General features: G+C 42.2%; 1 protein-coding gene and 1 pseudogene across 1 annotated transcript in view; both read right to left on the reverse strand.

Moving 5' to 3' along the window:
- Positions 1-378: 378 nt before the first annotated feature.
- On the reverse strand, positions 379-717 carry LOC147614077 (histone H3.3 pseudogene; annotated as a pseudogene).
- Positions 718-7,799: 7,082 nt separating this feature from the next.
- LOC147614078 (protein NRT1/ PTR FAMILY 8.2-like) overlaps positions 7,800-13,919 on the reverse strand; it is a 29,112-nt gene continuing 22,992 nt past the window's right edge. Inside the window, exon 5 of the mRNA XM_086780618.1 lies at positions 7,800-9,045. Coding sequence (XP_086636744.1) covers positions 8,142-9,045 — 904 coding nt within the window. The 3' untranslated portion in view covers positions 7,800-8,141. The remainder of the gene's footprint in view (positions 9,046-13,919) is intronic.

A 13,919-nucleotide genomic window follows, 5' to 3' on the forward strand; every position in this document is an offset into this window, starting at 1 on the left:
TTTGTGACCCCTTCTAGCCCATCATGTGGACAGATCTTGTAAAACATCAATTCCTCTCTAGGCTTATGTGACATTGCACAAAAAAAAAACTCAAACATTGCACAAAATGTTGAAATCCAAAGGGGCCACAAAGGGGTGTAAAAATGTCATATGTGGGCCTCTGCACACATGCCTTTTTTGCACCCTTCTGGCCCACTTGTTTGGTACAATTTAAAAAAAAAACCAATCAATCGCATCAAACACAATCGCAGACTATGAAAACAAAGACAAAAAAGCTATCTTGCATTGACAATTATAGAAATATTACATTTGTACTTGATAGGCCAATTACATTAAAAATCAAACGGTCTATCTTTGGGGCCCGTTTTCTCCACGAATTCATCGTGCCAATTGCATGTACTTCGTCATGATGGTCACCTGTTTAGCATGAATTGCGCAGAGGTTAGTGTCTTCAAAAAGAGTGACCAGGTAGGCCTCCACCACCTCCTGCAATGCTTTGAGGGCAACAGATTGCATGCAACATTCCATCTTGTAATCCCAAAGAATTTCCTTGCATGTCCTTGTTGCAAATCGTGCCAATTGCATGTACTTCGTCATGATGGTCACCTGTTTAGCATGAATTGCGCAGAGGTTAGTGTCTTCAAAAAGAGTGACCAGGTAGGCCTCCACCACCTCCTGCAATGCTTCGAGGGCAACAGATTGCATGCAACATTCCATCTTGTAATCCCAAAGAATTTCCTTGCATGTCCTTGTTGCAAATGGAGCCCTCCAGATTAGCAGCTCCGTCGACTTCTGGTAGTGGCATGTCTCTTGGATACTCTGAAGCTAGAGCGCATTTTGCATCGTGGACCACGCAGAAGAGCTTGGGGGAGTCGGTTCATGCGTGTGGGGGGCTTGAAAAACGTGCTCTTATGGCAGCGGTGTTGCAGAGGTGACACTGGCTATTTGGGCTCTTGGGGAGTCTCGGGGGCACGACCTCTAGGCAGAGTCTTCAAGGCTACTTTCGGGTGTGCTAGAATCTCCATGCCAACCCATGTGGGCTCCCCCCATGGCATGTTGTCCTCCAACTGAGTCCTCTCCGAATCAGTCTCCAAATCGGAGTCACTCCTCTGCGTGTTATCTCACTGCTATTGTTGGTGTTGTCATAATCGACAATCACCCTCCTTTTCTTTTTACTATGGGAGGTGCTAAATTCCTCCACGATGTCCTTGACAGTAGCTGCTTCCCTCCTCCTTATCTCCTCTTCTGTGAGTTTCTTCATAGTATGCCTAGTGCGCACCATGGCCTCGAATGTATGAAAGGATTAAAGAGAATGTATGCTCTCGAATGTATGAAATGGCCAAAAGAGGAAAATCTCCTTATATAGAGCTCAAAAAAATGTCATCATTGCAAGAAACCCTAATTTTAGGAGGCGTTTTGCACGAGCTACTAGGGTGTAAAAATGCCCAGTTTGGGCACCTCGCACCAGGGCATTTTTTCACCCTTTAGGCTTGCATTTTTTTGTTGTTGAAAAAACTTAATTCTACAATACTTGATAATCTCCCTCGCTTGATAATTCTACAATTTTGATATTTTTTTTGTTGAAAAAACTTAATTCTACAATACTTGACAATCTCCCTCGCTTGATAGTCCACAATTTTAACATTAAATGACAATTGGAAAAACTAAAAACAAAAATTGTGGCAAAATGACACGACTCCATAATCATTTATTGGTATTATATTACATAGAGGGTAGAAGTGAGTTTTACAAGCCATCCCTTACAAGATCCTAACAAGGGAAATAGATCATTCGGAGCAAGCTTAGAGCTACACTGAATTTAATTGTGCTTGAAACAACAGGGGACTCCAATACTTGGTCTTCTTGTTGCGGTGTTGTGCACCATAGCTTCCTGGTGTTGTGCACCATAGCTTCCTGGTGTTGTGCAATATTTGCGGCATAGTGCAAGGCCAAGGCTTGGTCTTCTTGCGGCACTACGGGGTCATTAGGGGCTTTACCACCTATGATGTGGCGGCGGAATGCACTTTGGTTTACACTGCAAACCTGCAAAGCAAGTTTTTCAATTATAAAAAATTTACACCATGAAACAAATGATGCTCTAAGGCTCTTACACATTACTTACCCAAGAAGTATGGCCAATGTGGCCGCCAAGGTTTTGCAAATCTTGTATGTGGGAATGTAATCTTCCTCTCTCCAAGCGTGCTTCCTGGGATAGGGAGGCAACTCCCCTTGAGTTAGAATGGGTACCTCTAGGTCAAGAAAATTATTGTGCAAGCTCCTCAATGCTCATGGTTGCCATGACAAGGAGTGCCCAGAGAAGCAATGGAATGGAAAATGAGAGGGGGTCCCAGGGTGGCTATTTATAAGCATTGGAAGAGCCAACCCTACAATCTACTTACCCTAGACCATTTAACCAAAACCCTAGACGTCAATAGGGGGCCCAAACATTTTCGACTCTCCTTCGTATTATCCTCCATACAGCATGGCATCATGCAGGTCATGTCCCCGCTCTCCACTGTGGTGATTTCTTCCCCTTCCCTATCCACTTGGTAAGCTAGGCGAATTTGGACCCTTGAGCCCTATCCTCCATACAGCATGGCATCATGCAGGTCATGTCCCCGCTCTCCACTGTGGTGATTTCTTCCCGTTCCCTATCCACTTGGTAAGCTAGGCGAATTTGGACCCTTGAGCCCTCTCCCTTGAAATGTTTCTGCCCACCAAAGGTGTATTAAAAGAACCAATCAAACATTTCCTTGAGCTAGTTTGTGTGAGTTTTATTGCCTCCATGTCGTGTGTTCTTGAAGTACACCCCTCTTGCACGGTAATGACTCTTCTCCATTCCTTGGGTACTCCTCATGTTAAGGGAGCCATATGTATTCATGAACCATGCGCCATGAGCGTACAATATGTGATGGTGGTCAGAGAACAAAACCACATTTTTGTAAAATGCATTAATAGAAGATATCTTTAGTGCAAAGCTTAGAAATCTATGGAATACCATGTAATGCACGATATTCAATTCACCCCATGTGTTGACCACTGCTTTAATGAAGCTTTGCAACTCCACTTGAAATATTTTACGTTGTTCCTTAGTTGTGCTGGTTAGATTCATCAACCTCACAACCTTGTTGAAATCTACCCACACCTACTCGCGCAAGACAATAATATTTGCATCCAAGCAGTCCGAAGTGGTGCAAGAACAAAGGTTTTTCTACAGCTCCCATCTCTTTGGAGCTATGATTTCCACACCTTCCCTATGTGCATTTGCTAGAACTTCTTGCCTATGTTTGCAAGCCACTAGAGAAACCTTATGGCCTTCACGCCACTCATTGAAACCTTCTGCGTAACCATATGAGAACCTCTTGAGTTCTTTTGGTTCACTTGAATCTCCACGTTACCACCATGATGACCTATCTGATTGAGAATGTTCTCTACTTTTTGTAATCGCCTCATCTTGTCGAGCGTTACCAGGCATAATGAAAGCATAGTCTATGTGATGCTTTAAGAGGCAATCAAAGATACGCATGAAAGAATGCCAAAGTACAAAAGTGAGAGGAAAAGGAAGAATGGGGTTCCAACTATTATCTCACAAATCCCTCGTTGGAGGTGCCAGCATAGATGATGAAAGAACACCACCATCCCATTCACCCTCGTGTCAAATTCTTCTTCACCAATGTCCCTCCCCTTGCATTTCTTCTTGCCTTTTTGTTTCACTCCATGCATGCACCAAGGGCATGGATGAGCAGTATTTGCACCTTGAGTGCAACCAAGCATAAACTTGATTATCTTCAAGTCTCCCCACCTAGATGCCAATCAATGGGCAAAAAGTCCTAGACCCTCAACATCCAATTGCTCCCCCTATATTTGTGCCTTAATCACATTACGAACCCAAGGCAATCTCTCAAAGACCCATGCTAGCACCTCATGCATCTCCTTGAGAACCTCAAAGGCTCCCAATCACCATATTTCTTTCTCTGATTGAACGATGGAGATTGATGTCTTCATTGCTTACTCCCTTAGCTAATAATACCCTCTTAGGCGGTGGGAAAAGGTTGTGTGTGATATCTTTCTTTTGCATCGACATTACCACAGTGGAATGGTTAAGAGCCATACCGTGCTGCCGTGAACTCTTCGCTTACCAGCACCCCCTCCCACAGCAAGTGTTTCAATGTGGTTGAGTGGCCTCTTACACTCCCTGGCTCCAACAAGGGTGCTCTTCAATGGTCTGCCTTAGCTTTTCAATGCATGTTGCACCCTCTCGATTTGCATCCTTGATCTCCTTAACCTTGGCGTGAGAAGCGGGCGGCTTGGTGCAAACCACCTAACGTACCTTGAAGAGCATGTAATCGCGAGGACAAGTAGAATTCTATGCCAACATCACTTGTTAATAATCTCTTGCAATACGCGAGCATCCCATTGTTACCATCTCCCACATATTGAATAAATGAGTGCAAGTCTCTGAAAGTTTATTTGTATCGCGTAGAAGGGTCCACTGGGTATAGATTTCCATCAACCCCCCATAGATCCACATTTGTGTGACCACCTTATGCAATCTTCTTTTCTTTTGTGAGATAACCCTTGCCCAAAGATGTGTACTCTTCCAACACTCGAACATATGCAAATCCACCTTGTGTCGTTGCGATGGCACATTGGTGATTTCACGCAAGGCCATGATTCTACTTAGGTGACAAGTCGCACAATCGGACGAGCTCCAAGTGGAGAAAATAATTCCAAGGCCAAGTAATTTTGGATTAACATCTCTATGTTGATGTTAAGCCATGAAAGCATAGTAGAGAGAGAGTGACAATAGCATGAAAGCACAGTAGAGAGAGAGAGAGAGAGAGAGAGAGAGAGAGAGAGAGAGAGAGAGAGAGAGAGAGAGAGAGAGAGAGAGAGAGAAAGTGAGTACGCAAGCCATAAGCTCACATTAGAGAGAGAGAGAGAGAGAGAGAGAGAGAGAGAGAGAGAGAGAGAGAGAGAGAGAGAGAGAGAGTTGATAGTAGAGAGAGGGACTGTGTGTATGTAGGCCATTAGCTCACAGTAGAGAGAGAGAGAGAGAGAGAGAGAGAGAGAGAGAGAGAGAGAGAGAGAGAGAGAGAGAGGAGGGGGGAGGCTGATTTGGAGGGAAAAAGGTAGGGTAGAGATGGTTTTAGGTGAAAATTGAGTTTAAAAAATGAATTTTATATATGTATATGGGTTTGGGTTAAGTTTTAAAGCATGAGAATTAAAAAAAGATGAAAAAAATCACTATTTTTGGCCCCCACTTAGTTGCAAGAATGATGATGTGGAAAGTGATAGGATAATTTGGAGGCATTTAATGAGGCATTTAATGAGGGTGATTTGGTGGGGAAGTTGAGGCAATAAACAAGGGAGAAAAAGATCTCACGTTTAAGAGGATAGAGGAAGTTTTGGGGGGAAATGGAGGTTGAAATTTGAATTATATATATATATATATATATATATATATATATATATATATATATATATATATATATATATATATAACTTACTAAAAGAAAACAAAATTCACTATTTTGGGCCCCCCTTAGTTACGAGCTTAGTGATGTAGAAAGTGCTTGCTATACAAGAGAGAGAAAATGACTACTTTAGGCCCTAAAATTTTGGTTGGGAATTATAGGCTAGAAAGAGCAAACTATAGGCTCCAATTAAGCCTCTTTATTGTCCTTGTTTCCTTAAGAATGCTCAAAATTAGCCTTAGTCCCTAAAAATTAAAAATCCTTTTGCAAGGCTCAAAAGATATCCAAACGCTACCTAATTTATAAGAAGAGAAATATTTGCAAAGCTAAACTAGTATGCACGTGGAATATCAGGCTTTTCATTTATTTTCAATCATCAAAGATAAAGATAAAGCCTTTTCTCATGGTGGTTATAAGCCAAATGCAAAATCAACCCAGTCTTCTAGTAAAGATACCGGGGGTGATAAGTCTAAGAAGAAAGGCAAATACAAGGCCAAACCATTATATCAATGAGTGTAGAAAAAGGCTGGAGAAGGAGAAGAAGAAAGAGTCAGGCATGGCTATGTGGCTAATGCATCAGTATGAAGTGCTAAAAAGAAGGAGTCAACTACACACACGACAATAATTGGCATTTATTGTGCACTACTATAGTTATGATCCTTCTATCTATACACCTTTCCACCCTTGCAACAACTTCATGACCGACTTGGATGACATGAAGAACTAGCCTATTAACCACTCCGTAAGTTAACATGGTTTCACCTACCTGACCTACCTTAAGGTGCTTTGCTATCTTACCTGATCAAATGGGCACTTAGCTTTTGTAAGACAATGTTGGAACATATAAAGCAGTCTTAATGTCAAATAGGGAACGTCTAAGGATACTTACTTGACACTAGTTATGGAGACTAGTTATAGAGATCGAGCCATTTTTAAGTCTGATCGGTCTAGTGTGAAAACTAGTCACTTGTATATCAGTCATTTTTTATAATAAGCAATACACAAACATTTCCTTACAATAGAATACTTGTGAGCTCTTCTCTTTCATCTTCTTACTTGCATGTATGCTATTGAATATTGCTTTCTTGATGGATACATGCTAGATAGGTTTGGTTGTTGTATAGGTTTTTTGCTTGCATTAACTTCCTCTTCTTCCCGCATCTTGTGCGAGAAAATTATCGTAAAGGACCATCTCTATTTACCTCCATCTAGGTGAAGAGAGCTCTTTCTTTACCCCATCGCCAAGAAGCTTTCCGGTGTAACAATGGAGTAAAAACGAGATGGACAAGCTAGTTACCTACACCGAGAAGCTACAATTAAGGCTCCAAAAGGCAAGGCCCAATGGCACATGCTTTGGCAAGGCTAAGGTAAGCTCTTGACTTCAACACTCCCTAAAGCTGTGTGATTTGTCTTAAACACTTTCATTGTTTCCTTTTATCACTTTTGTATCAAAGACACGACTCATTAACTTACTACTTTTAGTATATTTTATTTTCAATTAATGGAATTCAACTTCTTGCTATAATGAAACTTGCATGTTGGTGTCTATTCGGTCATATACATGATAATTGCTAGTGAAACTCGCCCAATGGTGTATATTTGGTCATATCCAAGCATAGTCATATACATGACTATTGCTTGCCATTTAAACTCATTTTTGAAGAGGTAATTTAATTAGTGATTTAACTCCTTTGATTTAGTTTATCGTTAACTAGGATTGACGATGTGTGCCTTGTGACACCCTACTACCTAGTTATAAAAGTAGTTTTCCTTTTTGTTCTCCTCTTTCACACTCGCTTTCATAGCCACATATGTTGCACAAATCTTTGAAGATGTCTTTTGTTAGTATTGCTCAACAGGATGTTATGTATAATGCCAATGTGGATCACTTTGTCCATAATTGATATGATAAGAGAGGGAAATCACTAAACATGTAACCTAAATGTTGTGGATGTTTGATAATAGATATGCCAATGATGGCACTAGAGAATGCCCTATGATGTGCCTAGGCCATTAAAATTGAGACTTCGTTTGGTGAGGCATGAATAGACTTGGGTGAAAGGCATTTTCTCGACTTTCTAATGGACAATTGGTTGAGATTACTTCAAGCTAGCTATTAGCTATGCTCAAGGTTTCCATTGCTATGGCTGCGCCTTCAGATCTTATCTAACAAGGCCTTGGAAGCATTGGTAAGACTAGAATTTTCACCTACATCTATATATAAATAATTTGTCCAAGTTTGACACAGGAGATTTAAAAAAAACCAAAAAAGAAAAAAAGAAAAAGAAAAAAGCGCATCAAAGAGTCAATGGAGATCTCAAAGGCCAGAAGAAAAATCTCTCATGCTGCATATAAACATGTCACTTCTCAAGCACATTAATTTCCAAGCTTCAAGCAATCCTCTGTACTCATCAAAAAGTGATTTCAAAGAAAGTGCTCTTCTCTGAATTTCTGAACTTATTATGAAGCAGACTCTATACGGGCTAGGCTGCTTTTGCATGCTATATACATAGCTACATGGCCCCTTGAAATTAATACAAACTCTTATAACCGCGAGTTCAAATACAATGTTTCAAGATGTCAACCTAAACATTGATTTGAGGAGAGAGAAGATGGAGCTTGTGTGTGTAGGAAGAGAAGCTTTCTTCACAAGCTTTGATAATTTCATAAGCCATCATTTTGAGCGGCACACAGCGATGGCAAAGTTGAAATCTCTGAAAGGTGTACGTCCGTTACAGCAGCATGGGCCTTTTTGTATTTGTACCAGTGAGCACAGGCCAAGTAAATCAGAAAATTGGCAAAGCTCATTGCAGCTAAGAGCCAAAAAAAATAGTCCACATGGCCAACATTTAAGTTCTTGTTTGGAATCCAGCCAGGATTCTGGTCATTTGCAGTGATTTTTGTAACAACGGTAACAAGCAAGGAGCTCAAGTAATTTCCCAGAGCCACTGTCGTTAGAGAGAGAGCACTGCAAAGGCTGCGCATCGCATCAGGTGATTGATCATAGAAGAACTCTAACTGCCCGATGAATGTGAAGACCTCTGCAGCACCAACCAGAAAATATTGTGGTATTTGCCAAAATATACTCATTGGGACTGCTTGTGTATCTTTTGTAGGATCCACAAGATTCAGGCCTTTCGCCATTTCTAGCCTCTTAATCTCCACAATAGCAGCTGCAATCATAGATGTAATTGAAATTACAAGACCAATCCCCATGCGCTGAAGCTGAGTAAAACCGTGAGTATGTCCTGTATAGTGTCGCACAACTGGAACAATCAAACGGTCATAGATAGGGACCCAAATGATGACACTTAAAGTATCAAATATGGAGAGAGAGGCTGCAGGAATTTTGAACTTTGGACCCAAGGCTGTATGCATGCCTTGACCTTGTTCCACAAACAGAGTAGACATTTGAGAATAAACTGTAGCAAAGACGATGCTAGTGGCCCATATGGGGAGAATTCGAAACAAAATCTTGACCTCCTCAACCTGAGTCACAGTACAAAGTTTCCATGGACTTAATCCAGATTTATTCCAGTCTGTTTGAGTTGCAGCCTTGTCCAAAAAGCTGTTCCCCCCCCCACCCCCCCCCCCCCCCCCCAACAACAAAAAAAGAGAGATTATATACATCAGAAAAATGTGGCAGCATTTTGTTTGCATTTTTTGACTAGTCATAAAAATCAAAGCGAATCTTTTAGAATAATAAATTTGCTCTTGTGAGTAGATGTTTATTCCTGGTAACAAAAACATTTGGCAGTGGGCATATACAAATTATATCCCACGAGACTTGGTCCCACAATATCTCAGGAGGAAATTTTATTTATTCAAAAGAATTATATCGCATGAGGTAGACCTTGTCATGTGCACACGTGCTGTACTAGGATGCCATGTGGCCATTCTAGCTAATGATTACACTCATTTTTGATGGGCATTGTGCAGTTTGTGAGCCCTTGTCCAGGGACATGTCACCTAGGTCTAGGGTCCCGTTAGTGTCAAGAGTCTATGTGCAAGTCCTCAACTAGTCAAATATAACCCACTTGCAAGCTGTAATGATGTACAGGTGTCCCGGGCATTTATTAGACCTCTGGTCAGGTGCGTGGAACATTGGTCACATCAATTAGGAAGTCTAGTGTGTGCCAGGTCAGGTGCGTGGAACACACCAATGTTCCACGCACCTGACCAGAGGTCTAATAAATGCCCGGGACACCTGTACATCAATTAGGAAGTCTAGCATGTGCATGTGCAGAAGCCTTTTGTTAAAGGTCACTAGCAAGGCCACAAGAAGGTCGAATGTACCTTGAGGTCATGTGCAAGTCACAAGGCAGCAGAACACCCAAGCAAAAAGGGCAAAGGCTAGTCATAGGAGAGGGCGCCCTGTTTCAAGGGAAAAAGGCATTTATATATATATATTTGTCGAAAAAGGCACAATCGGCCTGTAGAGAACTGGCCAACCAGCATCATAGGCCCTATATAAGGTAGGATGCCTGCCTCCCTATCCATGCTACATTCCCAACAGCCAAGCGTTGATACTTCAGCCGTCTGGCAAGCCAATGAAGCAAAAAATGCAAGCAAAGGAGTGCAGAGGCATGTGCGTTTTCAGCCAAGGAGCAAGGGCTGAAATACAAGCAAGGGTGGTACCCTGAAGTCCCGGGCAGCCATCAAGTCAAGGAAGAGGCGAATTCAGGTTAGTTCTCTGACAGCAAACCATATACTGACTTTGGGGGCATGTGCGTTTTCAGCCAAGGAGCAAGGGCTGAAATACAAGCAAGGGTGGTACCCTGAAGTCCCGGGCAGCCATCAAGTCAAGGAAGAGGTGAATTCAGGTTAGTTCTCTGACAGCAAACAGTCCATTATTGTTCATATACTCACTTTGGGGGGGGGGGGGGGGGGGGGGTCCTTATGTGGGTGGTTGGGACCCCATCAAGTGTACTATGTATGCTCTCTACTTCTCTCTAGCTCTCTTCCATTATCTCTTCCCAAATCAGTAAATTAACGAATGCCTTAATCACAAATAAAGAGCTTCTGCTATGAACAGTGGTATGAGAGCTTAGACTTTGATCAAAGGCAGCGCTGAATTTTCAGTGGATGGTTTACTTTTCTCCAAGCAAGAACCCGTAGGACCATCCCACAGAGATCTTTGTGGTGGATGGTTTACTTTGCTCCGGTTACGAACCCGTACAAGCATCCCACAAAGGAGATGCTGAAATCTTCTCTCTTGTGGATGGTTTATCGTGCTCCGGGCAAGAACCTGTAAGAGCAGCATGGTCTTACTGCGCTCTGGTAGACTCGTTTTGAGCCCCCCACTATGGCCATCTCAGAACAGCAATCCCCCAAATTCCTCAGGTTCTTGCAAAACTAGAAGTACCTCTATCCCTAGCACTCCTACCATGGATCCTATCACATCAATATTGCAAGTCTTAGCCCAACAAGCTAAGGACACCTAGGCCCTTTTGCAACATCTATTGCTATCCAAGGAAGCTAAGCATTGAAGTTGAAGACAGTGGATAGAAACAAGAAAAACGGCACCACGAACGCAAAGCACAACGGGTGCTTGAAGAAGCACCTCCACACATGGGAGGCCCGTCAGGCAGCTGAGGACCGATGTCAACAAGAGAACTCAGCCATCCTTTTTGTTCAAGCGCCATCAACATCATCATCATCTGCAAGTACTCCTTCCAAAAAAGATCCAGTTCAGTAAGTATGATGGTAAGAAAAGTTTTGCATTCTTGGATGCATCAGTTTTCTTCATATTTAAAATGTTAAGCTTTTAGCTAATTAAACGTGATTAAAAGATCTTAATGCTTAAATACTTGAGTAAACATGAGGCAAAGAGCAGAAAGCTCTGTTGTTGCATTGAGACAGAAGGCCTTCTAAAATAGGGCCTGAAAAGGTACAAATGAAGAGGGAGCACATCCCTGACGAAAGGGTGTGACTCTTGAATGAATAGTTATGTACTTTGGACATAGAGATGTGACCTTTGATCAATAGATGCGTCCCTTTGAATAGACATGTCCTTTCGTGATGACCCGTGTGACAAGGTGTGACCCTTCACTGGTGTCCTTTCAATGATTGAAGGCTAATCAATAGTAATTGAAGAGATTACACATCGATGCCTCTGAGGGGTGGAGAGGGAGCCGATCAATGCTTTGGGAAGAACCCATGCTGCTTGGGTAACCTATAGACTTCCATCAGATTGTCTTCCACCTACTTCTCTTATTTAGGTCCTATCTTCACTAAAAGTTTCTAGTATTATGGTCATTCTCTTTGTGCACACTTAATAGTCCTAAAATTAAGGTCATATTCTCCTTGTAGGATTCCTAAGTTATCCCAACCTTGACTTCTTCTGCTAATTGGATTCATTTCTCTTTTTATTGGGATGCCAATTCCTTCAAAACTTAAGGACTTTGCCTCTTTCATTTGAGCACATTTAGTCCTTGCCTTTCTTGACTCTAGGCTTATTCCTAATTCTTATCTTAGGACTTTGCCTCTTTGACTTGGGACAATCTAGTCCTTGCCTTTCTTAACTCTGGCCTTATTCCTAATTCTTATTCTAGGACTTCAAATTTATTACTAAGGGTCATACATTTAAGACTTGGAAGCTTTACAAGTTGAAGCTTGTTTGCTCTGATACCACTGTTAAGCTTTTAGCTTAATTAAACATGATTAAAACATCTTAATGCTTAAATACTTGAGTAAACATGAGGCAAAGAGCGGAAAGCTGTGTTGTTGCATTGAGATAGAAGGCCTTCTTAAATAGGGCCTGAAAAGGTACAAATGAAGAGGCAAATCCCTAACGAAAGGGTGTGACGCTTGAAGAATAGTTATGTCCTTTGGACATAGAGGTGTGTCCTTTGATCAATAGATGTGTCCCTTTGAATAGACATGTCCTTTCATGATGACATGTGTGACAAGGTGTGACCCTTCACTGGTGTCCTTTCAATGATTGAAGGCTAATCAATAGTAATTAGAGAGATTAAGTCACAATCGTGACATTACAACTGTACATAGGTTAGGTCAAGACAAAGTCATGCTCGCATCCATGCACCTCGTGGAGATGCTAGTTTGTGGTTGAATGATTGGTGTGGTCAATAGTCAGATGATTTTTCACACGATGTTATCTATAGTTGGTCCGATGTTACTACCTAACTACAGGATATTCATTAGTCACACTACACACCACCCTTGGGGAGGCTTGACACCACTTGGGAGATTATCGCCAGCATCACAGCCTGGCATATCTAGAAAGCCAGATGCACAAAGACGTTTGAGGGCATTCATATTTATGATACCTAGTGCATCTGTACTATTTGGGGAGATATCATCCACACTCTTATGGCCACTTTGGGCTCGTATATACACCTAGGGGACATCCAGATCAGCGCAAGCAAATCGCATTATCTTCATGAGAGCGTGGGATCACAGGATCATTTTCTCATCATCGACTCTCACTGCACTAACTTGGCATCACCGTGCCCCTGGTTGGCTGCAGCTATCTTACACTCTATGATGAGTATCTCCAGTTTGCAACTGTGATTTTGTATTTGTTCTTTCTTACTTAAAATAAGTCTCTTTTTTCAAAAAATAAAAAATAAACGGTCCGAGTTCAAGGGGGGAGTACCCCCAGTCTGTAGTGCAGAAGATGTAGATGCCTATGAAGTGGAGCGGAAGTGCAGAGAAAAGAGAGCAGCTTGGAAACCTGCAAGTGCAATGACACTAGCTCCACCCCTATACCAATCATTTCTCCGACAAGGACAGAAGGCTACTAAAGCAGAACCACCGGGCATGCCAGGTGTTGATCCATGGCATCCACCCTTATCCAAAGTGCTGCCGACCTCATGAAGATGGTCGGACCGCCGCCCACCCCTCAACGGACTCTGACAGCGCCAGTCCAGCCACATGGTTGAGTTAGAGAGCCAGTGAGCTATTCAGTCAAGAGAGAAGTGGACACTCACTCACTCTCTCCGTAGTGTATTCTAATATAGTGATGTACAACAGTTCTCTTGTAATCTTGTCTTACAGATAATAGTACAATCTTGTGCGTCTGCTTTAACTGTGTAATCTTCTTTCACTGCATCTGTGTAGTCTCCTTCAGCAATCTGTCTATGTGCATCCTTGCGTGTGTACGTGTCAGACCACACTGTCTGGATGGCGATCCTACATACTGGGCATCCACGGATCTGTCCTAACCAACGGACATCCGTCTTACTATTATTGTCTGCTCTGTAGGTGTAAAAAGTATTTCCTTTGAGCTGTTGCCTCTGCAACCTTTGCCTTTGCTTCTTCTGCCTTTCTTCTGAGCAATTGTACTTGCTCCTCTAAATTGTGGACATGAGCTATCTTGTCTGCACCCTCCAAGTGTTCCAAAATGGTGCTTGTGACTGTTTGTAGTGCCTGCAGCATAGCCTGAGATGCCTCTCTGGGGTTGGTGAGGAGTCGTTGCAC

The sequence above is a fragment of the Cibotium barometz genome, chromosome 42 (assembly GCF_041138505.1).
Source record: "Cibotium barometz isolate CiBa-2024 chromosome 42, ASM4113850v1, whole genome shotgun sequence".
NCBI lineage: Eukaryota > Viridiplantae > Streptophyta > Polypodiopsida > Cyatheales > Cibotiaceae > Cibotium > Cibotium barometz.